The 27,388-nt window shown below is 42.7% G+C and overlaps 1 protein-coding gene across 4 annotated transcripts in view; it reads left to right on the forward strand.

The window, feature by feature from the left end:
- The window catches only part of LOC126167666 (huntingtin-interacting protein 1), a 537,667-nt gene that overhangs the window by 465,482 nt on the left and 44,797 nt on the right, over positions 1-27,388 (forward strand). For 3 of the 4 annotated variants that reach the window (XR_007535451.1, XR_007535453.1, XM_049920493.1), the window contains exons 10-15: positions 2,344-2,428; positions 2,522-2,610; positions 6,678-6,884; positions 7,168-7,348; positions 13,019-13,108; positions 16,965-17,012. Coding sequence is in view for 1 of the 4 variants with exons in the window: in XM_049920493.1 (XP_049776450.1) it covers positions 2,344-2,428; positions 2,522-2,610; positions 6,678-6,884; positions 7,168-7,348; positions 13,019-13,108; positions 16,965-17,012 (700 nt within the window). In the remaining 3 variants the exon portion in view is untranslated. The remainder of the gene's footprint in view (positions 1-2,343; positions 2,429-2,521; positions 2,611-6,677; positions 6,885-7,167; positions 7,349-13,018; positions 13,109-16,964; positions 17,013-27,388) is intronic. The other variant, XR_007535452.1, reaches the window with a different exon arrangement.

Consider the following 27,388-nt stretch of genomic DNA (forward strand, 5'->3'; position numbering starts at 1 on the left):
AGACAACGCAGTGGCTGACAACCTTCATTTAATGACAGAGAACAGTGGTGTTTGTGTAGAGTTATCATTGTTAACAGACAATAACCACAGAAGTCAACGTAGGATGTACAAGGAATGTATCCGTTAAGACAGTGCAGCAAAATTTGGCATTAATGGGCTATGGCCGCACACAACCTATACGAGCGCCTTGGATAACAGCGTGAAATTGCCTTCAGCACCTGTCCTGGGCTTGTGATGACAATGGTTGGCGTCTAAATGACTGAAAAACTGTGATCTGGACTGATGGGTCTCGATTTCAGTTAGTAAGAGTTGATGGCAGGGTTAATGTCTGGGGCAGTCCCTGCAGAGGCGTGGACCCAAGTTGGCAACAAGGCACTGCGCAAGTTTATTCCGGCTCCATAACGGTGTGGGCTGTGTTTACATGGAATGGACTGGGTCCTGTGGTCCAACTGAACTGATCATTGATAGGAAATGGTTCTGTTCAACTACTTTGACCATTCACATCCCTTCTTGATTGGTTTGAAGAACATTCTGGACACTTTGAGCGAATCATTTGACCACCCAGATTGACTGACACGAATCGTATCGAACATTTATGGCACTTAATTGAGAGGTCAATTTGTGCACAAAATCCTGCATATGCAACATATTCACAATTATGGATGCCTGTAGAAGCAGCGCAGCTCTATATTTCTGCAGGGCTCTTTCAGGGATGTGTTGAGTCCGTGCCACATTGAGTTGCTGCACTGTGCTGGGCAAAAGGAGGTCTAACACAATATTTAGAGGTGTCCCATGACTTTTGTCACATCATTGTAAGTTAGAGGAAAAAGCATGAAGCAAACATCTGAAGCAGATGTAGGAAAAGTGAAAATAATACACACACAAGGTGGCTGAAGGATCTGTCAAAAATGGCTTCACGGTTTGAGGATTGAAAACAAAAAGAATTTACACTGTGAGTTGTAGAATGGTTCCACAGTTAAGAGACATTTATTTGAATATTGATGATTGTTGCACTCCTCCTTGCCCCAGTATGCTTTCTTTGCGGTTGTTGAACTCTACCTCTTTGGTGGCTCCATAAAAACCTGTGTCCACATCAAGGCCCTAACAGTCAACAGTATCTGCATGCTTAGAAATGGGAAACATCTTATCTATAATCCTCTCACCCATCCCAAAGTGGTATTTTGCCACCCACCCACTTGCAAAATATGCTAGTATATCCTTATCTAGTAACAACCCCTTGCCACATGGGTTGTACCCCAGTGGAAGACCCAGGGGCAAGACCTGTCTTATGCACCCACCCAGAACATCCAGTCCAGTCCAGTCCTATCACAGGCATCCTACCCTATTAGAGGAACTTTAAGTGAGCATGAGCACCAATCAGCTGTGTGCAGAAATGAACGGTCACTGACAAACTGTGGCCAATTGCGGTGCATGCTGGTGAACACAACATGCTAGATGTCAGTGCCCACTTCACAGCCCAAGCTACGAGGATCCTTTCCCCTAGTCTCTCTAAAATATGTATATGAGAGTTTTCCTTGCAAGACAGTCTTTAATCTTGTAATCCTCTTGGGCTCGATCTCTGCTAGCCTCTGTCCCACATGGACCTCCACCCCTTCCCCATGACCTCCACATTACTCGGCCTACATTCACACTCCTCTCTGCAGCCCTGTTTCTCAGTCCTGCCTCCCCCTCCACCTCATTATGCACTACCCACAACTCTCCATGCAGTTCACTGGTGCCATATTCCTGTCCAGTACACTTGCTACATCTTCTCCAAGCAGTTAGCCAACATACTCCAATGTTTTCTCCCATTCCTCACCTTGTTTCTCCACTCACCCATCTACCCAACTCTACCTATCACCCCAGTCAAGGGCAGTGTGGTCGGCTGGGACAAGACAGTATAGTTGGCCAGCACAGGACAGTGTGGTCGTGTGTGTGTGTGTGTGTGTGTGTGTGTGTGTGTGTGTGTGTGTGTGTGTGTTTGTTTTTCAGTTGTTATAATTATAAAAATATATTACAACTTTGCCCGCATCTCGTGGTCGTGCGGTAGCGTTCTCGCTTCCCACACCCAGGTTCCCGGGTTCGATTCCCGGCGGGGTCAGGGATTTTCTCTGCCTCGTGATGGCTGGGTGTTGTGTGCTGTCCTTAGGTTAGTTAGGTTTAAGTAGTTGTAAGTTCTAGGGGACTGATGACCATTGATGTTAAGTCCCATAGTGTTCAGAGCCATATTACAACTTGAGTCACAATAGCATTGTACTGCTCGATAAAAATTTCACATTATCTTTGTAACTAATGTATTGTTTATTGATGTAAAGGGATTCACTATTTTTATTTCTTCTTCAGGACAGTGAACTTCTTCAGGAAAAACAGCTGAAGGATGACCTACTTCAGCAGACGGAGGATTTTTCAAGATACCAGGAAACAGAAAGTAAAACAATTTACTGTTTCAGAATCAGTTTATTATTTCTCTGTCGAGATTAAATTACATTTTCATTTGTTTATTGTATTACTTGTATTACAGAGAAGGCCAAAACAATAGAGGAAAAGTTTCAGAAATTAAAGGAGGTGTACACAAAACTGAGAGAGGAACATATTCAGCTAATACGACAGGTAATAATTTCTTATTCAAACAGTTGCTTTCAAACTTACTATAAAATTCTTTGTAAAGGGGGGATTTCCTGTTCACAACAGAAATATTGACCATGTGGATGTCATTATCTGTATAATTAAATAAAGTGAAAGGCTTTCAGAAAATGTTTGTTGTGAAAAGAGATCGCATGGTCCTATGGAGGAAATTAATGGTGTTGATGGATAAATAACTGGAAGGATTCATAATCTTGGCACATTTTGATTTATTTAAACATTTTGTGGCATCAGATCTATGACCTTCAGGTTTTAAAAAGAGCAGAGGTGTGTAGGAAATGTAGTTGTAAATTGATATGTTCCTTGCATGTCACTGCTCTCTTAAACATGTAATGATGCTTGCAAAGTTAAAACTGATAAATGTTTAAATAAGTCAAAATGTGACCAAGATTAGGAATTTTTCAGTTTATTTAATATTTGTCACCTTTAAATGTGAATGAACAGACACAAAAAAGTATTGTGGCTTACCTGTAAATTTTAAATAACCACTGGAACATGTAAGGAACATTATCCAAATGTGATCATATCAACATACTGTAATAATGTATTATTACTTCTAATCTTTTACTCTCATATAATTTCAGTTTTAATAAAAAAAACTATAGTGATGTGATTAGTTGAGGGAGATCTATGTACCAAGTGTGGAACATTCAAGGACTGTGTGTTAATTTGGTTTATATTTATTTAAGATACATATTTAACATAGAATGAATCAAAATGTTTGGTTAGGTGGTGAGGGAAGAAATTTTACCTTCAGTGCCAGGCCGAGTGATGGAACACAGTAATCTAAATCTTAGACATCACACATTCATCTCTGTAAAGAAATTGAGTTTCATAAACAGGGTATTATTAAAGAACAGTTCAGTATGGGATAATATGCACTGCTGTGGTATTAGATGTCATCAGTGCTGGCTCTTAATGACTGAAAATTACAGAATGTTACTTTTAACCAGTTGTCATCTCTTTAGAACTAGACACTAAGGATCTACACTATCTGTGGCTCCCTGGATATAGAAGTTTTAGCAGACACTCATAACAGTCTCACTATTGCCTTGCTGCACTTCAGTTTCTATAAAGCTGCTTTCGTTGTGAATTTTCCCTGGCAAGAATGCTTGGGCTTAACTATTCCACTCAGTACGTCATGTCTCTAGGGGTACTGTATTTTTAAATCGATAGATCCTTTCCTGAAGAACTGCAGTAATCTTTCACTGAACTTATAACCTCAGTTCTCTTTGTTGGTGTGTACTTCATCCTTTCATATATTCTCCTTTCCTGTGCCCCGTACTATTATTCATTTAACTGATAATCTCCATTCCATTTTCATTATTCAGTATTGGATTTCATTGAAGTAGTTAGAATCGAGATGGCAGTAAGCATAGTTTAGAATTAAACTGGTACCATGTGGTAAATTTGCTATCAGAATTTTTGTTATCATGTGAGTATGTATGATTGCCAAAGTTGGGTTATTTTCAAAATATATGATGGGGTCATTTGGGAAATTGGAGATACCTGGAGGCAATTACAACCAAAAATTGGCGTGAGTGAAAGAGGAAACTAGTAAGGCTTATGTTAAGAAATGACTGATGAGCATCTGAGATTGGACCAAGTCTGCTAGTGCTGGGTATGGGATAAAGGCAGTGTACAGCAAACATCTAATCTACCTTCAAATTAATGATCCATTTTCAGTGCCAGTGATTCACTAATTCCTTATCCCTGTGTATATATCCCGGTGTTGGCTTCATTAACACATCTGCAACTGATTTATGGTAAGAAAACATATCTTTTCCATTACGTGATGATAAGATGTAATTTGTTAACAGGTAACATACTTTCATAAGTTATGACATTATCAGTCAACTTGATTCACAAGTATATTACTTTCCATGTGACAGGTTTCAAAGACTTTTTTCCTTTTCATTTCTTTCCCGCCTTTCTTTACTAAACTATAATAAATTTTACATTATTGCTAACTCAGTTCCCTCGCATTGGTTCCAGCCTACATTCATCTCGTTCCACTTCACTATTAAAAGATTTTATTGTCTGTCTTGGATCTGCTGCTTATATTTCTCAACAACAAAAATAAAATTTTTCTTCCTTGTAGTATTGTTAATATCCAGTGGCAACTCCAATTTTTATTGCCTTTTGGCAAGCAGATTAAAAATTATTCACTATGAGCACTTCATATCACCATAAATAACTCTGGGAGTATCCAGCATGTGCTATACAACAACAGTGAAGATGAGCTTGAAAAGACTCAAAACTACAGTGGTGCACGAAACTTCAGGACAAAAGTAACTTTTGCATGATGTGTCAATGTGGTGAAACTTGGACCATACTGGTCCATTGAAAGACAAGCTACAGTATAGTGTAGTATAGAAGGCAACTGAAAGAAATACACAGTAAGATGAACAGAAATGAAATATTCAGAGGCAATAATTACATTGAAGTCATCACAATTTATGATGGTATCCTGAACGTTACAAATGGGGGACGTTGTTCTTGAAAGTACGTGTGTGGGTTGACAACTGCTGGATGGTCACTGGTGCATGTGGACGTTCTGCAGTATGTCTTCACAACACATCTCGCACATGCTCCACGGTACTTGTGTGTGTGTGTGTGTGTGTGTGTGTGTGTGTGTGTGGGGTGGGGGGCCGGAGGCACATGGAGTAGTAGTACAATGCCACAATAATGTGAAGTTTTGGAAGTCAGTACACCCAGTATTGTTGTGACATTTTACTCCTTTCCTATGTCCATCTTTCCAGAAGTCCGTTCAGTTAAAAGTTCATTTTATGGATGACAATGTGCAACCACGTTGAACTGCACGGATGGAGCAGCTCTTGAAACGAAGATATATGGCGAATGGCCTGGTCTGCTTGTTCCACTGACTTAAATCCCATGGAGCACATACAAGATGTATTTGGTTGATGTATTGTAGGATGACCACATCCTTACCCAACATGTGGCCAGCATAGGATCACATTGCGAATTATGTTTTGCTATCTGTGGTGATCTTACACCCTATTAAGGACCATATTATATTCAGTTACTACACAATCACGTGTTTTACAGTATCCATGATAGATAAGCTCAATCATATGCTTGGCTATGACATGGTGTATTCTCTGTTTGATGTTCTAAGGACTCTGTTGCTAATTGATGCCATTCCTAGGAATGAGCTGTGTAACAGTTTGGAAAAACGCCTTATAACACCTTAAAAGGCTGCAGTTTCTGTGCAATGCATACCAAACTTATTTTATATTATTAATAACTGGCTGTCTTGTCAGCCGATCAAGAGGGTAAAATTTTCACTCTGAAGAAATTCACTGTCTTGAGTTCAACAGGAATTGTTGTACATAAGAGTACATTTGCAGCAGTTGCACCTCTGCAAAGTTGCCCATGGAGCTGGGTACTGTCTGTCTCTACTTCTGGCTGCTAAGTTTTCTTTGAAGTACAAGCTGAGATGTACATCTCTGTGTAACCTTCCATTGTCATGTCTTCCCATACCATAACCTCATTATTCTAGTCTGAGTTTGGACTAATTCATTATCTAGTCTTGAAGTACCTGTATCCATCATAAATGAGCCCATCTCTGCCCTGTCTTGAATGAGACACATACTGTTGATATTTAGTATGCAGTCATTCATTCCAAGCCAGCAGCTACAACACTAGAAGAAAGAATCATCTTCACTATTCTGGGTTAAATCTGACTTTGGTACAGAAAGGGGTGAATTATGCTGCCACAAAAGTCTTTGGTCATTTATCAAATTGCATTAAAATTCTGACAGGTAACCAACAAATATTTAAAAACAAGTTCAAAGGCTTTCTGAATGACAACTCCTTCTGCTCAGTAGTTGAATTTTTAGATATTAAGTAGTAAGTGAAAAAAAAATTATATTCTGTAAAGAAAACTCGTGTTAAACTGACAAGTTTCACATCATTATGAAGTGTTGTATTCATGATCTATGGAACAAGTATTAATGAAATGTAATGTAATCAAAAATAAAATTACCTACGCCATTTTCTGCATTGTTTAGAAAGCAGATGTAGATAAACAGTTACTTCATGCAAGAACTGTAAGTGATCAAACTCAGAGACTGCAAGCAGAAGCAGAAGCAAAATTGCAGGAAATGCAGTTTGAGAGATCAAAAATGGAGCAGAACCTTGTACAGTCAGCAAATGAGGCTAGCGAACAGGTAGCTGCACTGAAGGCTGCACAAGAAAATGCAAAATTGGAGAATGAGGTTAGTAAAATATATAATATAAGGCTGCCCCACAGCCTTCCCTTTGCCTTTCTTTAGCATGATCCAGTAATTTTACATATATGATGTGTAGTTTTATTACATGCTTAAAAGTTGGGAAACATTACTACAATTTGAAATGAAATATGGAATCATATAAGAATGTTTAAAACAATCGAAATAAAATTTAAAATGAAAATGTTTTATCTTACACATGTTTCATCTAAAGTATTTCTCTTTTGTGTAATACTATTGCTTGAAGGAAGATGGATACGTTTGCTTACAGACACTTGCAGCGCGAGTGGACTGGGTGTTAAAAGAGAAAAGTAATCTTGAAAGTGAACTCCACGATTTGCTATCACAGAAGGAAGAGTTAGATCAACAGTTACAGGAAGCAGAAGCTAAGCATAAAAAATTGCAGGATCAGTTAAAGAAAGAGGCAGAGGATAGAATGAAAAGCATACTTGGTAAGTATTGCTCATGACAAACATGTTGGTGTAAGAACATAAATTGTCAAAATGGAATGAAGTTCCCGGTTTTTTTCTTTCAAAGTGATGCTATGGCAGAAACTTGTATTGTGTTCAAGGAATGGATGGAAAATCTCTTAACATAGAAAAAATATTTAATTATAGCGGGCAACTGTACTGAAAAGTGGAAGCAAATGCTTTCTTTGGTTTATAAAATTCCATATGGAGGCTTCCAAAAAGTTATTCTTGTTCCTATGTATTCATTATTTGTCAGTGGAACAGGAAAGGGAGGAGGTATATTTCTTCAGAAAGTACAGTTTCTTCATATGTCTGCGAAGATGAAACTTTAAATATAATTTACATGGAGTCCATTTACATTTGGCAATACTGGTTAGCTCCAGGATATGAAGTAGAATATCACACAGACCATAAATATTGCTCTCGTAGGGTTCACGAGGACAAGATTATGGTTTATACTAATCATAGTGTGTGTAGAGGCACTTAAACAATCATTCTTGCTGCACTCCATACGTGAAAGGAATGAGAAGATGCCCTAGTAATTGGTACAGTAGGAAGTAGTATCTGCTATGCAGTTCAGTCATTTTCAGAGAAGGGATCTCGAAGTAAATGAAAAGCAAACAACTTGAATGTATTAGTGGTTTCAAAAAGATGGATTCTTAAATCATTTTTTTGTGCTACTGACACTTCATCAGACATATAACCTCTTTCACTCAATTAACTAAAATTCTGCAGATTTAGGATTGGAAAGATTGCAACCAAAATTTTAGGCTTTAGTTTTCTTAAACTGAGATCATGCACTTTCTGGTGAATTGTAAGTGATGGTAGCCATTGATTATGATTTCAGGACTATGAAGTGTATGGGCAACAGTTTGCCAGTAAAGTTGGCTGATTTATGAGGACCTCAGTTTGTGCAGATCAATATAATTGGGATGAAGGGTAGATATCTTACCTTCAGCATTTCTAGTCACCATTTTTAAATACATGCTTCTCAATTGTTAAAATAGAGGTACCGATGTCTGGCTTTTTTCCTCACTCCATGTGCTCTGGCTGATGTGAATAATTGACTGTGTCTCTTCTGTTGAGAAATGACTAACTGGACCACACATCTGCCTTGATTGTTTAGTTGGACTCTGTCACTATCTGACAAATGCAAACAACAGTGGACTGGCGATTACTTTGATTTCACATGCTCAACAGCCTAGCTTCCATTAGGTCTTTACTATAATTTAGCTTGTACTTTTGAAATGAAAGTCATTTACTGTCATCTGAAATGATAAGAATTGGCATCTTAGTATCTCAAATAAAATGTCTGGTGAAGCTCTTTTCACTCATTTAATCAATTGAGTTACACTGCCAATTAAAATATAAGAGAACTACCATCGTCCCACAATAGTCAACTGGAGACCAGGAACTGATTTTCCTTGTAAGTCATCCTAAATGCCCCTCTTCATAAGGTATACTGCTTGAACTTCTTGGAAGGTTCTGTTTGGCTGCACATTTTTTGCTTTCAAATACTCAGTTTCAAAACTTACAAATAGAATGTAGATTACATTGTTTATTGGAAGTTGACCATCTAAAAACAGTCTTGAGAACGGGATTCTCCTGAACAGTTACTGAAGTCTTCTGCATTATGTTTATTGTTGTATGATTTGTAAATTTAACTGATATTTAAACTTAATATTCTAATTTAACTTTGAGTCAAGTAGATTATTATTATTATTATCTTCTTGACTTTTTTTCTCAGACTTAAGTCTGGTTAAAAATGGAATGTGACGCGGACCTCGGTCAAGCGTGACTTCCTTGTAACTGTATGGTATATGTTATATTGCATTTAGGAACTTTCGGGTAATTGAACATGTATCAATAATTACAGATTTTTGTAGTTGTATATATATGTTTGGATGTAGCTGTATTGCATTGATGTACTGGTGGATATTGTGAGGTATGACTCCTGTAGTTTATAGTATAATTGGGATAATGTCGACTTTATCCTGATGCCACATGTCCTTGACTTCCTCAGCCAGTTGGATGTATTTTTCAATTTTTTCTCCTGTTTTCTTCTGTACATTTGTTGTGTTGGGTATGGATATTTCGATTATTTGTGTTAATTTCTTCTTTTTATTGGTGAGTATGATGTCAGGTTTGTTATGTGGTGTTGTTTTATCTGTTATAATCGTTCTGTTCCAGTATAATTTGTATTCATCATTCTCCAGTACATTTTGTGGTGTGTACTTGTATGTGGGAACGTGTTGTTTTATTAGTTTATGTTTTATGGCAAGTTGTTGATGTATTATTTTTGCTACATTGTCATGTCTTCTGGGGTATTCTGTATTTGCTAGTATTGTACATCCGCTTGTGATGTGATCTACTGTTTCTATTTGTTGTTTGCAAAGTCTGCATTTATCTGTTGTGGTATTGGGATCTTTAATAATATGCTTGCTGTAATATCTGGTGTTTATTGTTTGATCCTGTATCGCAATCATGAATCCTTCCATCTCACTGTATATATTACCTTTTCTTAGCCATGTGTTGGATGCGTCTTGATCTATGTGTGGCTGTTAGATGATACGGGTGCTTGCCATGTAGTGTTTTCTTTTTCCAATTTACTTTCTTTGTATCTGTTGATGTTATGTGATCTAAAGGGTTGTAGAAGTGCTTATGAAATTGCAATGGTGTAGCTGATGTATTTATATGAGTGATTGCTTTGTGTATTTTGCTAGTTTCTGCTCGTTCTAGAAAGAATTTTCTTAAATTGTCTACCTGTCTACAATGTAGGTTTTTTATATCTATAAATCCCCTTCCACCTTCCTTTCTGCTTAATGTGAATCTTTCTGTTGCTGAATGTATGTGATGTATTCTATATTTGTGGCATTGTGATCGTGTAAGTGTATCGAGTGCTTCTAGGTCTGTGTCACTCCATTTCACTACTCCAAATGAGTAGGTCAATACTGGTATAGCATAAGTATTTATAGCTTTTGTCTTGTTTCTTGCTGTCAATTCTGTTTTCAGTATTTTTGTTAGTCTTTGTCTATATTTTTCTTTTAGTTCTTCTTTAATATTTGTATTATCTATTCCTATTTTTTGTCTGTATCCTAGGTATTTATAGGCATCTGTTTTTTCCATCGCTTCTATGCAGTCGCAGTGGTTATCCAATATGTAATCTTCTTGTTTAGTGTGTTTGCCCTTGACTATGCTATTTTTCTTACATTTGTCTGTTCCAAAAGCCATATTTATATCATTGCTGAATACTTCTGTTATCTTTAGTAATTGGTTGAGTTGTTGATTTGTTGCTGCCAGTAGTTTTAGATCATCCATGTATAGCAAATGTGTGATTTTGTGTGGGTATGTTCCAGTAATATTGTATCCATAATTTGTATTATTTAGCATGTTGGATAGTGGGTTCAGAGCAAGACAGAACCAGAAAGGACTTAATGAGTCTCCTTGGTATATTCCACGCTTAATCTGTATTGGCTGTGATGTGATGTTATCTGAATTTGTTTGGATATTAAGTGTGGTTTTCCAGCTTTTCATTACTGTGTTTAGAAACTGTATCAATTTAGGATCTACTTTGTATATTTCCAAAATCTGTAGTAACCATGAGTGGGGTACACTATCAAAGGCTTTTTGGTAATCAATGTATGCGTAGTGTAGGGACCTTTGTTTAGTTTTAGCTTGATATGTCACCTCTGTATCTATTATCAGTTGCTCTTTACATCCTCGTGCTCCTTTGCAGCAGCCTTTTTGTTCTTCATTTATAATTTTGTTCTGTGTTGTATGTGTCATTAATTTCTGTGTGATGACTGAAGTTAATATTTTGTATATTGTTGGTAGGCATGTTATGGGGCGATATTTAGCTGGGTTTGCTGTGTCTGCTTGATCTTTAGGTTTCAGATAGGTTATTCCATGTGCAAGTGTATCAGGGAATGTGTATGGGTCTGCAATGTAACTGTTAAATAATTTAGTTAGATGTGAATGTGTTGAGGTGAACTTCTTTAGCCAGTAATTTGCTATTTTATCATTTCCAGGGGCTTTCCAATTGTGTGTAGAATTAATTGCTCGGGTGACTTCATGTTGCAAAATTATCACTTCAGGCATTTGTGGTATCATCTTGTATGTGTCTGTTTCTGCTTGTATCCACCGTGCATGCCTGTTATGTTGTACCAGGTTTGACCATATGTTGCTCCAGAAGTGTTCGATGTCTGATATGTTTGGTGGATTGTCTATTTTAATGTGTGTGTTATCCATTGTTTGGTAAAATCTCTTTTGGTTTGTGTTGAATGTTTGGTTTTGTTTCCTTCTATTTTCACTTTTTTTTGTATCTTCTAAGTCGTTTGGCCAATGCTTGCAATTTCTGCTTTTTTTCATCTAATTGCTCTATTGCTTCTTGTTGTGAGATTTTACCTAAGCTTTTTCGTTTTTTGTCTGATATTTCATTTCTTATAAATTGTGTTAGCTGTCAGATGTCTTTTCTCAGTTTTTCTATTCTGATCTGTAACCTGTGTTGCCATGCTGGTTTTGTGGGTTTCTTCTGTGTGTTGGTTTGTTCTGATCTCTGCCTAGTGTGTATATTTAGTGTAGTGAGTGCTCCTATATAAACCAGTAGTTGTAACTCTTCCATAGTTGTGTGTTCATTTATTTTGTTGTGTATGATTGTGTTGATAGTTTTTATTGTTGTTTCGACTTGTGGGTTATTTGGCGGTCTATGCAAGAATGGTCTAATGTCTGTATTTGTGTCTTTGTATTCTATATACGTCGGCTGAAATTTCTCTTCTATATCTAACACGTGTCTCTCTTCGTGTTCTATTTGTGCTTGTTCTGGTGGCTGTCTTAAGATTTCGTTTTCCTCTGATTGTTTAATTGATGCGTGTTGGTCTTTGTTTGTTTGCTCTGGGATGTTTGAGTCCATTACTGTGTTTTCTTCCTCTTCTGATTGCACATTATTTTGTTCCAGTATTTGTTGTACTTGTTGTTTGATGTTTTCTAATTCTGACTGGGGTATCCTGTTATTTTTGATTATTACACGGATCTGATCAGCTAGTCGTTGTTCTGTTAAAAATTTTAATTCTGGGTATCTGGTAATAAATGTTGTGTATACTTGTGATCTGTATCCAGTTATGTTGGTTCCTAGGTTTGTTCCTTGGTAATAACAGAACATGAGGTGTCGATTAACTTCATCTGACCATCTCATCCTCTGTCTTTGTTTTCCTTCTAGGGTGGTTGCAGGAAGCATATCCTGCAAAACACCTCTATTCGGATTTAAATCCTTTTCCAGTTGGCTAGCAGTGTCGTTACCATTGTGGGCGGGCATAGGGTTCAAGCGTCGTCCCCGACCATGACGGCACTTGTCCGAGGCTTCTTTAGTTCTGTCCTGAACCAAGTAATCACACTAAAAGGGGGGTTAGCCCTATTAGTGGTTTGTTCTTTTCGTCGCCTTTTACGACTGGCAGAACATACCGGAGGCCTATTCTTTTCACGGGCCTCCACGGGGATTATTATTATTATTATTATTGTTATTATTATTGTTATTATTATTATTATTAATATTATTATTATATCATTGAGTATAGGCTATTTTTTGCTAATTAGGGAGTGATAACGAAATTTGTAAAATTTGTGCCGAGATTCTGAAATTACTTCCATTTTTTCTAGTATCCTGTGTGGTGCAGGCTGAAACCATAGTGCAAAAAGCAATTCATGAAGTCGACAATCCAGCTTTATCAGCAGTTACGTGTACACCAGGTAATGAATTATGAAACAGATTTTAAGAAAAATTTAATGTATAATACATTCGTTTGCTTATTTCAAAACACATGCAAAGATATGAATAAAAACTGATGTTTGGAAACAGGAGGACAAAGATGATCTAGTCTTCCTTAGCATGAGAATAATGATACTGTCACTATCCTCCATCTCTTGTGTACAGGATTTGTCAGCAACTATGTACCTACTATTGTATTTGGCAAGAAGAAGTCGATAATCAGCATATGTTATCCAAATGAATATAGATGTCCATAATTATCAGCAGATATTGTAGTTCCAACAATAAAGAATAAGAGGTTGAATAATGCACTTACTTAATTATCCAATTGCTATTTTTGGAAATGAAGAGTTCAGATCTTAATCATGAAACAACAAAGTTGTAGGAAAATCAGGATTTTTTCCCTGCAGGAGAAAAAGGAATTGGAAATATAAAACATTAATTATTTCAATTCTGAATTACGTTTACATAGATTTGCAATATTAGTCGAGGGGAGGAGATGTAAAGAAAAAAATCATATTTTAACTGTGGAACTACTATGTATGAGATAGATGGCTGTACTCAAATAAACTGTTTTGAGATTTGAAGATGATGTGGGAGCAAAATGAAATAATTATATGTAAAGAATTGTACCTCCCTCTACGCTACCAAATAACTGCTATTTGCTTGCTTCTTAATAAAGCAACAACATGCAAAAGTGATAAATACAGAAGCAAGGCTTTTTTAGAAATGTTTTGTTGGTGCATGTTTTTGTTTTCATATTCTTAGATGTGAAATCTGTGCCTTCTTGGGTGACATGAAGTCTGTTGAGGGCTCCTTGACATATGTTTTTGTTCCATTTCTTGTTTTTTTTCCCATGTTTTTAAAGAAAGGAGACCAGATAGTTTTCTATGGTGAAGAGCAGTGGTACTTTCGGAGAAACAGATGTGTACACATTTAGGCCATAGACAGCAACTACCTGAGTGTTTCAGACCAGTAACACAACTCTTACTTGTTTCAAAAAGGAATAAGACAACATACATTGCCGAACACTAATGAATACTATCATGCAATTTGAAATCTCCTCAAAACTAACTAAATTATTACTGATATGTAGAAAAGAAAACTTCTGCCAAATTAAAACTTCTTTGGGAAGGTTGAAAAATTTAGACTGAACTTTGGATAGCATACAGATGATTACATCTCACCTGTTTTATTTAACCACACCCTAGCAAAAACTGAGATAGGTCATGAAAACACATTTCAAATGAATTCCTGCACCAAATAGTATCACCCATTAAACGTGATATTCCGATATTTTACTTTATCCCAGAAGATAATCTCTCAAACATAATGTACACAAATTGCAAAATAGCCATTATGTCGCAACGGGCTGCAAGTAGGAATCCTTTATAGCCAAAATAACTGAAATGATACAGAAATTGATGCGTAACTGCTGCTAACAGGAAAGCTTGCAACTTCCTTGAATGTTGCAGTATTTTTGTAAGATTCTAAGTTGAGGAAGGACTGTCATATTTGAAACAAGAATTAAAAGAATTTTTTTCCACATAGCATGGATAACTACTCCCAAGAACTGAAAAATGAGGGGGGGGGGGGGGGGGGGGAGGAAAGCTTACATGCACTGTATAAACATTTTAATATTTATAATTAGGCTACACTGGGCAGGGCATGTATCTAGAATAGCCTACCTTGCATATTTTTCTGAAGGAGGGGAGGAGGAGGAGGACCAAAACAAGACTGAAGGATAAAATGATGGAAGATGTGATAATGATTAATGAATGCCACAAATAGATGATTGATACACAGAATGGAATTGAGCAGAAGAGGTTTATTGAGGAGCCATGGTCACAGCTGTTTTTTCTTGATTACACTATAGTTGTAAAAGTCACTTTTCAGAAATACTGCAGTCACTACAAGAAAATAGGCGTGTAAATTTTGTGTTCCAAAGACTATAATTCACTATATACGGGAGGGTTTTAATTAAAGTGCAGCTACTAACTGAGATCCAGTGTGGGCTGTAATTATCTTAATGGCAATGAAACTTGATACAGTGGAAAAATCCGGGATATAATGTAACATATTATGAAAAGGAAAGTGCCACTCATCTTATAGCAGATATACTGAGTTGCACATAGGCACAGCAAAAAGACACTCACAATTTGAGCTTTCTGCCTTTATCTGCGACTCAGCATCTCTGCTATATGGTGAGTGGCAGCTTTCCTTTTAATAATGTTGTGGCTGTGAAACTTGACAGGTATTCTAGTGCATTAATGTGGAGCTGATTTAGAATGGAAAAAAAATAGTTTTGGCCACCAGGTGCAAATCTGGAGTTGTGAATGCAAGAAAAACTGACAGAATTATTTTCATTTGAGATATATTACAGATGGGACATAGGCAGAGAATGCCAAACAAATGAGAAAGGCACAATGTAGATTTAGTTATTAACATTTGCTTGCACAGTTTGCTCAGTATGAGCTACAGAGATGTCAACAAGATGATGCATCTTTAAGACTGTGTGATCAGCATTTGCTCGCAGTAGTTGTGGTGGAATCTGAATGATTATTTCCTGTGTACTGACCTTCAGAGTAAGTAGAGACTGAACGTACCCAGGTGAACACATTCTTTTAGATATACCTAGAGCCAAAAGCCTGAAGGATTCAGATCAGGTGATCTTGCAGGCCATGCATCTGGAAAACTTTGAGAGATAAAATATCGGTGGAAGGTTGCATTAAGCAGATCTTTCACTGGGTGAGCGGCATGAGGTGTTGCCCCATCTTTCATGAAAACAGTGGTTTACACACCATTGCACTGTTACAGAACAGGAATCACATGCTGTACAAGGAGGTCTGAATAATGTACAGACATTACAGTACACCTGACAGACCGTCTGGGTATAGTCTCTGCAAAGAGGAATGTACCAAGAAGAATGGTAGTTGTGAATACGCACCACACAGTCACATATGGTGAGAAATTCAGAATGTTTCTGCAGATCTTGAGGTTTCAGTTGCTGTACTTTCTGGATCTTGTGCAGGTGCCAGTGTAAAATAAACTGCATAACTTTCCGTATGGTTGACCATGGGATGGACAGTTCTCATGATACTGCACGAGCGCTTGTACTACCTGGGGCTGCATGGTCAGCTAGAGTAAAGACAGCTTTGTTCAGACTTCCACCGGGGTAGGATGCTATCCTCTTCCAAGTGCCACACTAAACTAACCCATTTTTGTGAATTTCATTATCATAATCTTTAAAATATTTAATGACATCGGGTGTCTCATCAAATCTTTCAGTCAGTGATACTCGCTCGATGCAGCACTGTAACCACTGCAATTCACATAAGAGTTTCACTAATAGTGCATGGTCTCTTTTCTCAATAGTCTCACTGTTTATTCACATAATGGCTAGTCAAATGACAGTGTGTATATCATACAAACAGTGTACAGTGCTTTATTTGCATCTGGTGGCCAAAATTGAAACTACCCACCTCCCCCTCTAGCGTAAATCGGTTCTACTTTAACACATTAGCATATCTACCAAATTTTGCTACCATATGATAATTACAGTTCACACTGGACCTCAGTGGGTAGCTGCACTTTAATTATAACAACTCAGTACTTTAAATTTCGACCATTCTGATAAATGTTTGTTTATTTTTTATTTACAGTGTTACAAATCTAACAGTACTTGAATTCAATTAGAATGTAATCTTTCTTTGCTCTCTTACTTAACTGATAAAATGTGTAAGGAATTTTGTGCTTTCTATTTATAATTTTATTCAACATAATTGTGATTTGTCTTTAATCAAAGAATGATCATTTATCTCAAATATTCTGTATCAGCCACAGAGTTGCTTCGAACTATCATCTCACAGCATCTTGCATGGATTTGTAAGTGAAATAAACAGCTTACATAGTAAAAAGTGTCCAGTTTGTTTATTATCCCCTTTGATTGCTAGTTGTTCTTGTAGCTGCTTGTAGGCATGTAATATATAAGAGCATTTTTTTGAGGTGGAAGCAAAGATAAGAAAAGTAATAAATGTATTGCAGATGTTACTAAAAATTTCACCTCAATAATGAAATGATTACAAAATTCTTATTAAAAGTTATTAGTCGTATGTTTTTATTAAACTAATCACTTTTTAGATTAAATTACTTGGCATGTTGTGAAGGAAAATTGGGTTTTAATACATTTTTATTAGATAACGAATATGTGGTGTTTGATTTCCAGTCCAAAAATTTGAGGGCTGATCCCTGATCCGTTGGTGCCTTACTTGGCACCCTAAGAGTTTCAACCCCACCCGCATGAATAATTGTCCATGTAATGAGTTTCCAAATTGCAAAAATATGCAGGTGTACCTTCAGTAGTACCATGCTCCTGAAGTACTTTCGTGTTCAAACCAGACTTACACATGTACTTTTTTTTATCATGATGTGTATAAACCCAAGATTTAAATACATTATATTCATATGTAATTTCCATAAATTACTTCACATTAGTGCTGGAAAATCTCTTTAAAGTGTCCAGAGACACTCTTTCTTTTGTGAGCATTGCAATCAATCATTTTGATGTTAACCCGTGGTTATCAACTACAGGACTGATAGTTCAATGAGAGAGTGTGTGACGATGCACTACTACTGCGCTGTAGCAGATTATGCATCACCCAACAAAAGACAACATTGTGAGCATTTTTTTCTCATGTCATAAGTGTGGAGTATCTGCTTCAGGTGGCCCATTAAATTATAACGAGTGTGGTAAGATAAGACCTCTTGTTCTGAACTGTATGCAAACCAGTGCAGCACCACGCACACAGTCGTTAGAAGACTGAAATCGCAACTGTGGTAGATTAGCTTTACCTACAGTATCTCAAATCCATTTATTTGTATCTGGTATTTGCTTTAGTCTCTGTGTTTGATCACAGAAAAGTACAAATAAACAAACTTGAGGTACCATGGGCGAAGTTGATCTCTGTCGGACAAGATCATTTTACTATTTGCATATTCCCTTGATCGCAGTGTTAGCTTAGCTTCATTTACCGTACTTGAAGAACATTAACAGTGTTTTTTTAAAACTGTGTAAACTGATTCCCCACGCATCCCCACTCCCTCCCCCTCCCACAGGCCAAGCTCCACACTGTGGCCAGTTGCATCTAATGGCTGCTGACATCATATTTCCCCACCATCCATCTAGTGCTTGCCACACCAGCACACGTTTGTTGTGCAACACACTACTCCACCATTCCAGCACTGACACAGGGAGTGAAGCATTATGTCGCAGGGTGAATCTGATCTTACTGCTACCTTAGAGTTTGCCCTCGGCCAGTAATCAACCACCCCTCCCTTACACCCCCACCCTACCAATCTAAAAGTGCGTAAAACTGGGTTTCATGCTTTTCTCAGCCACTGTATCAGCTCACGCAGATCATCACAGTCCCGGCACACGCTCCTGTCCCATCACCCGGCTGAACCCCACTGCCATCCACCTGCTGCATTTCAGTTCCTGCAATCACGGCTGTTGTTTGCTTCCACAGAGACAAAATTTTTAGGCTCCTCAACTACCAGTGACTCCATGCACTTCACCCTAAAAGTTGCCCAGCTCGAGCCCTACAGAGGTGCTTGACATCATCGCAGGTGTACCACAGTCGGGCAGGTTTTGTGTGTTGAAAAACTTTCCCTGTTAGAAATGCGGTGAGCAGTGGAGGTCCCTGGCAGCCCCAGTGGTTCTTTTTCATGAAGCGCTCTGTCTGTCAGAGGAGTTGGGCCATATACGACTGCAAGCTCCTCACGTTACCGGAGGTGGTGCAGTACCTGATTGATGGCGCCAACCTGATGTGCAACACTTGGGACCCTAGAGTGGAGGCTGTCCTGCTGTTGACACCATCTGCCCCAGCAGAGCTGCCTAAGACACATGCCACCTCACACCCACCACCGGACCCATCCTCTGGTGTGAGTTGACAAAACTATGTCTTCAGACAGCGAGGCACCTGCCACCACCCCCACGATATCGGCACATGCTTCCTCCACAACGCGTGACCCATTCCACAAAGAGGCAGAGGCCGAGGTGCCTACATCTCCCAGCTGGCGAGCTGTGGCACTCGTGCAGGCACTGGGTGCTGCTCGCTGTGCATGATCTACCTGAGCACCAGCACACTACTGTGGCTCCATCAGGCTGCATTCCCCCCACCCAACCATCTGCACCCCAGCTCACCCAACTAAGCCTGCCCCAACCACACTGTGTTGCCACTGCCCACCGCGACTGCCAGTATGGTGGGGTGTTATCTCAGAGCCGAGCTTGTGACGTGACACTCGGAGGCCATTGTGTACCATGCCGCCGCTCTTTCACCGTCACTGGCAGCCACAGCCTTGGTCTTGCCGCCACCACACCTCCACCAGTGGCACTCCACTGATAGACGCCGGGAGTGGCCACTACATCCTGCAGCCTGCCCTCTTCCCCCAGGGGCTCGCCACTCTTAGGTGGGTTTGTGCTTGGCTACCACAGGACCCCAGCCTTTGCAGCATCTTTTCCCTTCTGTGCTGTATGTGTTTCCTCTTGCTGTTATTTTTCCCCTCCCTTGGGGAACAGAATTGGGGTGCTCTTGGGAATGTTCTGCATTGTGCATCGCTGACATAAGAATAGTCTCACCACTGTTTTCTGTTTCCTTTTCCTTTCTTTGTTTTTCTCCTATCCTTCTTCAGCTTCAGCATTTGAGGTTCCTCTGTCTTCATCTTCCCTGTGTGCTCCTGAAGGCCAACCCATGCATCTGATGCGCAACAGGTGACAGGGTAATGCATAACTCCAAGCCCCGGATTGACAGGTGGGGTTCGCCCAGGGAAGTGAGATCACTTGAGCTACTAGCTTCCCAAATTGCTGATTGGTCCAACTGTCAGGTGTTTTGGAGGTGTGAAGTGAGATGTGAACAGTCACGTAAGATGGGTGCTCTCCCTTGTAAAGGGGATCCCCAGTTGGAAGGAGCATGCCATCTGAGACACTGGCAATCTTTGGGGATTTTCTCGTAATGAGCCAATCATCTTCACAATCAACGGCTACAAAATGTAAACGCAATGGAGTTAACGATACAAAGTCCCTTCCAGCTGCACCACAGTTCCTCATGGTTTCATGTACTGAAAATGGTCAGTCCTTTGCAACGGCAAATCTGTTTATTATTCAGAAAGGTGTTGATGCAATTGCCAGCCCTGTGAAATCCTGCTCTCGTTTGCAGAAAGGGACTTTGCTTTTGGAGACTAATTCTAATTCTCAAGCACAACAACTGCTTGCTGCTTCACTTCTCTATGGCTATCCCATTCGTGTCGAGGCCCATAGAACTCTGAATTCTTCACGTGGTGTTATTTACACTAGGCTGCTTAATGGTCTGATTAAGGCAGAAATTCAAACATACCTCTCTGATCAGGTGTCATTGCAGTCCATTGGCTGATGAATAAAGTAGATGAATCCCTAGAGCCCCCATGTACTCTTTTTCTCACTTCTGATAGTGGTGCTTCCATCTGAGTTCAAATCAAGCTATGAAATTACCACAGTCTGATTGTACATTCTGACCCTGATGCGACCAGTGTCATCGTTTCAACCACACTCTAATGTCTTGTCGACACCCAGCCAAATGTGTAACATGTGGTAGGCATGTGCATGAGGGCAATTTCTGCTGCCTCCTCCCCACTGTATCAACTGCGGTGACACCCCCCTGCGGGTTCGGGGGTTAGAATAGGCCCGCGGTATTCCTGCCTGTCGTAAGAGGCGACTAAAAGGAGTCACACTTGTTTCGGCCTTATGTGATGGTCCCCTCTCGGGTTTGACCTCGATCTTTCTAAATTATTCCGAAGAGCGAGCCAATTGGGGAAGGGCGCCTTACATGGTGCACTGTATCCGTCGTGCAATTAGACCTTTAGCCGGCTTTCACGTCGTTGCAATGGTGTCCCGCTCGTTTTCGATCTTTAGGGCGGGGATACGTCCCTGGGTGCGATTACCACGCTGCCCTCTGCAGTGTTTCTTTTAACTGCGACGACGACCTTGGACAGTTTTGTACCTAAGATCCAGCACGGTAGCCAGTCCGTTGTGGTGGGGCCGCCATGTACCCTCTTGGTTGTAGCCCCCAGACAACACAGGGATCGCTCTACTGATGCCTGCGCCGTTAACTCCCCACGTATGCCAAGGAGTAGATGCCTATCCTCCTGGGGTATCAGGACTCCCGGCAACGGCCATCCTGCCAGGTGGCCTTTGCTGTGGCTGGGTGGCGCCCGTGGGGAGGGCCCTTGGTCGGAGTAGGTGGCATCAGGGCGGATGACCCGCAATGAAGCGTGGTACATCATCTCTCGCTGGCGGCCAGCCGCCAGCAGTCTCTAAGCGTTCTCGGGCTCAATTTAATGCTCAGAAATACGATCCGAAAACGTTCCCCTCCCTGGCCACGCCGTGGGAAGAGCGTAAGTCCCAGGATGGAGGTAACAGTTATTCGCCCCGATTCTTAGTTTGCACGAGAGCTGATGGGGAGTCTTTTCTCTCCACAAAGCCTCAGTTCTTCGTCGAGCATTTAGAGGACAAGTTTGGGGAGGTGGAGGGCTTGTCTAAAATGCGCTCTGGCTCAGTACTGATACAAACGGCATCCTCCGCCCAGTCACGCAGGTTACTTGCTTGTGACAAGTTGGGGGATGTTAACGTTACTATTACTCCACATAAGAGTTTAAATATGGTCCAGGGTGTTATTTTCCATAGGGACCTCCTTTTGCAGTCTGATGACGAGCTGCGCGCCAACTTAGAACGTAGAGGTGTTCATTTCGTCCGGCGCGTTCATCGGGGTCCGAGGGACAATCAGGTTGCTACCGGTGCCTTCATCTTGGCCTTCGAGGGTGATACGTTACCGGAAAAGGTCAAGGTGATGGTCTACCGATGTGACGTCAAGCCCTATATCCCTCCCCCGATGCGGTGCTTCAAGTGCTGGAAGTTCGGCCATATGTCTTCCCGCTGCACTTCCAGCCTCACATGTCGAGATTGCGGACGCCCGTCTCATCCCGATACTCCATGTGCCCCGCCTCCCATCTGCGTCAACTGCGGGGAGCACCATTCACCTTGCTCGCCAGACTGCAGAATATTCCAGAAAGAGCGCAAAATCATGGAATATAAGACCCTGGACAGACTGACTTATACTGAGGCCAAACGGAAGTACGACCGATTACATCCAGTGCGAATGACAACTTCCTACGCCGCTGCTACAACACCTGTGCTAGCCCCATCAGTTTCGCGCCTTCCGGCTGGATCGACGAGTGGTACAACTCCTCCTGCCCCCTTGCCAGTGGGGGGCTCTACCCACCGGGTTGCTCCTGTGCCACCTACCTCAGGAGCAACACCATCCCCCCCATCGGGGACGTCGGTCCCCGCTTCTAAGCCGGAGAAGTGTCCAACTTCTTCGGCTTCTCACGCTCGCAAGAGGTCCCTTGGGTCCCTCCCTTCCCAGGTTTCCACCGGCGGGAAGGCTGACGATAGCCAGTGGCGTAAGTGCCCACAATCTGCAGGTCGAAGGGCTTCCCGATCCTCCTCAGTCCCGGAGACTGAATCGGTGAAGCCCTCCCAGCCAGTTAAACCCAAGGAGCAGCGTGAGAAATCAAAGAAGAGCAGCTCTAAGCCCAAGGAACGCGCGGTGGTAGCCACCCCATCGCAACCTTCTAGCTCTGCGTCTGGGGACGAGGTGGAGATTCTGGCGTCCGCTGAGGACCTCGATCTCGCCGGTCCCTCAGACGCCGTGAATAGCAATAGCACTAGCACGGGTGCTCAATCGGAGGCAGCAGGTGACCCAGCGGCGTAATCTGCCGTCCCAGTCCCGGCACGCCTTTCTCAGCCATGGACAAAACCATCCTCCAGTGGAACTGCAGCGGTTTCTTCCACCATCTAGCTGAGCTCCGCCAACTTATCAGCCTTCACCCTTTCCTCTGCATTGCTCTGCAGGAAACTTGGTTTCCAGCAATGCGCACCCCCGCCCTCCGTGGCTATCGGGGTTATTATAAGAACCGAGCAGCTTATGAAAGGGTGTCTGGTGGCGTCTGCATCTATGTCCTTAACTCTCTTCACAGCGAGTCTGTCCCTCTACAAACAGCTTTAGAGGCTGTCGCTGTTTGGGTGTGGACGCCGCAGGCTCTTACCGTCTGCAGTCTTTACCTTCCACCGGAGGGTGATGTCGCGCAGCATGTCCTGGCTGCGCTGATAGCCCAATTGCCGCCACCTTTCTTATTACTGGGCGACTTTAACGCCCATAACCCTCTGTGGGGTGGGTCAGTGGCAACAGGTCGAGGCGCCACCGTTGAGCATGTATTGTCGCAGCTAGATCTCTTGATTTTGAATGATGGTGCCTCCACACACTTCAGTGTGGCGCATGGCACCTACTCCGCCATTGACCTTTCAATCTGTAGCCCTAGCCTCTTACCATCTGTCCACTGGAGTGTGCATGACGACCTGTGTGGTAGTGACCACTTTCCGATTTTTCTGTCACTACCACAGCGTCACTCTTCTGTGCGCCCTAGCAGATGGGCTATGAATAAGGCTGACTGGGACTTGTTCTCCTCCACTGCCGCTATTGAGCCTCTCTCAACTGATGCCATTGATGCGGTGGTTACATCGGTCACCGCCGGCATCGTCACTGCCGCAGAGTCTGCCATTCCCCGTTCTTCTGGGTCCCCTCGGCGGAGGGCTGTGCCTTGGTGGTCGCCTGAGATCGCTGAAGCGATTAAAGATCGCCGGCGGGCGCTCCAGCGTCACAAGCGACATCCCTCCATGGACCACCTTATCGCCTTCAAACGGCTGCGTGCGCGGGCCCGCCTCCTTATCCGCCAAGGCAAGGAGGAGTGCTGGGAGCGGTATGTGTCCACCATTGGACTCCATGTCACTCCATCGCAGGTCTGGGCCAAGATTCGACGGGTCTTCGGCTATCGGACCCCTGCCAGCGTCCCTGCGCTCTCACTGAATGGAGCAGTTTGTACTGACTCCGACGTCATTGCAAACCGCTTAGCAGAGCATTTTGCTATGAGTTCCGCTTCTGCGAATTACCCCCAGGCCTTCCGCTCCATTAAAGAGCGGATGGAACGTCGGAGCCTTTCTTTTCGCACTAACGCTTCTGAACCCTACAACGCTCCATTCAGTGAGTGGGAATTTCAGAGTGCCCTTGCTGCTTGCCCTGATACCGCTCCCGGGCCAGATCGCATCCACTGTCAGATGCTGAAACACCTTTCAGTGGACTGCAAGCGACGCCTCCTCGACCTTTACAACCGTCTCTGGGTCGAGGGTGAGTTTCCGTCGCAATGGCGGGAAAGTATTGTCATCCCCATTTTGAAACCTGGAACGAACCCTCTGGAGGTGGACAGCTACCGTCCCATTAGTCTCACCAACGTTCTTTGCAAGTTGCTTGAACGGATGGTGAGCCGACGCTTAAATTGGGTGCTGGAGTCTCGGGGCCTTCTGGCTCCGTCTCAGGGTGGGTTCCGTAAAGGCCGCTCCGCCACCGACAATCTGGTGAGCCTTGAGTCGGCCATCCGTACAGCCTTTGCCCGCCGTCAGCACCTGGTCGCTGTCTTTTTCGACATGCGGAAGGCGTACGATACGACATGGCGTCATCACATCCTTTCTACGCTTCATGGATGGGGTCTTCGGGGCCCTCTGCCGATCTTTATCAGAAATTTTCTGTCGTATCGTACCTTCCGCGTGCAAGTCGCGGCCTCGTATAGTTCCTCCCTCGTCCAGGAGAACGGGGTACCCCAGGGCTCTGTCCTCAGTGTCTGCCTGTTTTTAATTGCAATAAACGGTCTCGCTGCGGCAGTAGGAAATTCTGTCTCCGCTTCCCTGTATGCTGACGACTTCTGTCTTTACTATAGTTCTATTAGCATTGCAGCAGCTGAACGTCAGCTACAGGGCGCAATCCGCAAGGCGCAGTCTTGGGCTGTAGCGCGTGGTTTTCAGTTTTCGGCTGCCAAGACCCGCGTTATGCATTTCTGCCGGCGCCGAACGGTCCATCCTGAGCCGCGGCTTTATCTTGCCGACGAACTTCTTGCTGTGGTGGAGACCCACAGGTTTTTGGGTGTCCTTTTTGATGCCCGGTTGACTTGGCTGCCTCATATCCGGCAGCTTAAACAAGCGTGTTGGCGGCATCTCAACGCCCTGCTTTGTTTGAGCCACACCCGCTGGGGCGCCGACCGATCTACCCTGTTGCAGCTCTACCAGGCGTTAATCCAGTCTCGCCTGGATTATGGGTGCCTAGCTTATGGCTCAGCATCCCCATCTGCGTTGCGGGTGCTGGACCCAATTCTCCACAGCGGGATACGCCTTGCCACTGGTGCTTTCCGCACCAGCCCTGTGGACAGCGTTCTAGTGGAGGCAGGTGTACCTCCACTGCGGTTCCGACGCCAACGTTTGCTGGCCGCTAATGCTGCCCACGTTTTTAGCTTGCCCGTGCATCCAAATTATCGTGTCCTGTTCCCGCAGTCGGTCGTCCATCTGCCAGACCGTCGGCCCCGGTCGGGTTGTCCGATCGCCGTACGCATCAAGGAGCTTCTCTGCGGGCTTGGGTTTTTCCCAGTTCCACCTCCTTTCCGGGCGCCTCTGCGTACACCCCCGTGGTGTGTTCCTCGCCCTTGCCTTCGGCTCGACTTGGCACAGGGCTCGAAGGACTCGGTCCCTCCAGAGGCCTTCCGCCGCCGCTTTTATTCCATCCTGGCCACGTATCAGGGCTCTGGAATTGTTTACACCGACGGTTCGATGGTTGCTGGTCGTGTCGGGTATGCGCTAACTCTAGGGGACCATTCTGAACAACGGTCCTTGGCGGCTGGCTGCAGTGTTTACACTGCTGAGCTAGTCGCCATCTTTCGTGCCCTAGAGTATATCCGCTCCTGCTCAGGTGAGTCCTTCGTTATCTGTAGCGATTCCCTGAGCGGTTTACGAGCTCTCGACCAGTGTTTTCCTCGTTCTCGTCTGGTGATGGCTATCCATGAGTCCCTGCATACTCTTGCGCGTTGCGGCCGCTCTGTGGTCTTTGTGTGGACCCCCGGTCATGTCGGTATCCCGGGCAATGAACATGTTGACCGCCTGGCGAAAGAGGCCACGAGTAAACAGTCTCTGGACGTTGGCCTCCCAGAGACTGATTTGCGGGCAGTCCTCCGCCGAAAAGTTTTTGCGCTTTGGGACGCTGAATGGCGCAATCGGATCATGCCCAATAAACTGCGTGCCATCAAGGAGACGACGACTGTGTGGCGGTCATCCCTGCGAGCCAACCGCAGGGACTCTGTCGTCCTTTGTCGGCTCCGCATTGGCCACTCCCACCTGACACACAGTTATTTACTGCGCCGGGAGGACCCTCCTGCATGTCGCTGCGGGGCGGCTTTGACAGTGGCCCACATTTTGTTGGCCTGCCCCCTTTTAGCTGTGGTCAGGCAGACATTTGCGCTGCCTGATACGCTCCCTGCCCTCTTATGTGATGACCCTGGTATGGCTGACTTAGTTTTCCGTTTTATTCAGGCAGGGGGTTTTTATTATTTACTCTGAGTGTTTGTTCTGTTCTTTTGTGTTGATTCTGGCCATTGGCCTACGATTTTACGCTGAGTTTTTAATGTGTTCTCGGTGGTTGGCTTTTCCTTTTTATCTCTATGGTCGGCCAACCACTGTCACACTCTGTGTGATTTTAATTTGTTTCGTCTGATCTCTGTAGGAGTATTTCTTGTCCTGTGTCGTCTGACGTCTTTCCTGTTGTTCATTTTTTATTCTCTTTGGGTGGTTTTACTTTTTTTTGGAAAAAGGGACCGATGACCGTCGCAGTCTGGTCCCTTTAATCCCCCCCAAACCAACCAACTGCGGTGACAGCCATGCCACCTCCTCTCAGGATTGTCCCGTGTATCTCAATGAGTGGGCTGTCCAGGAGATCGGGGTAAAAGAAAAAGATCCTTACCCGATCACTCGCAAGTTATTGACTAGTCACAAACCCTGCATTCTACCATCTGAAACTTGTAGTACTTTCTTCCTACATCTCGCTCCATGAAGGATGTGGCGACACAGACATGTGACTTCAAATTCAGCTCTGAGGTTGTGAAATTGCCCAGTGTCATGGTAGCATCACTGTCCCCTCTTCCTGTAGTGCAACATGCCATCAAACTCTCAGCTCAAGGGGCGAAGTTACAGATACGTAACGGGCTGGCCAAAAAGACAGGAGTAGTACTCCTGTGAAGGCTTCCTACATCCCTCCAGCCAACAAACACCCGATTCTTCCTCTGATAACTGGAAATGCTTG

The sequence above is a fragment of the Schistocerca cancellata genome, chromosome 1 (assembly GCF_023864275.1).
Source record: "Schistocerca cancellata isolate TAMUIC-IGC-003103 chromosome 1, iqSchCanc2.1, whole genome shotgun sequence".
Classification (NCBI taxonomy): Eukaryota; Metazoa; Arthropoda; class Insecta; order Orthoptera; family Acrididae; genus Schistocerca; species Schistocerca cancellata.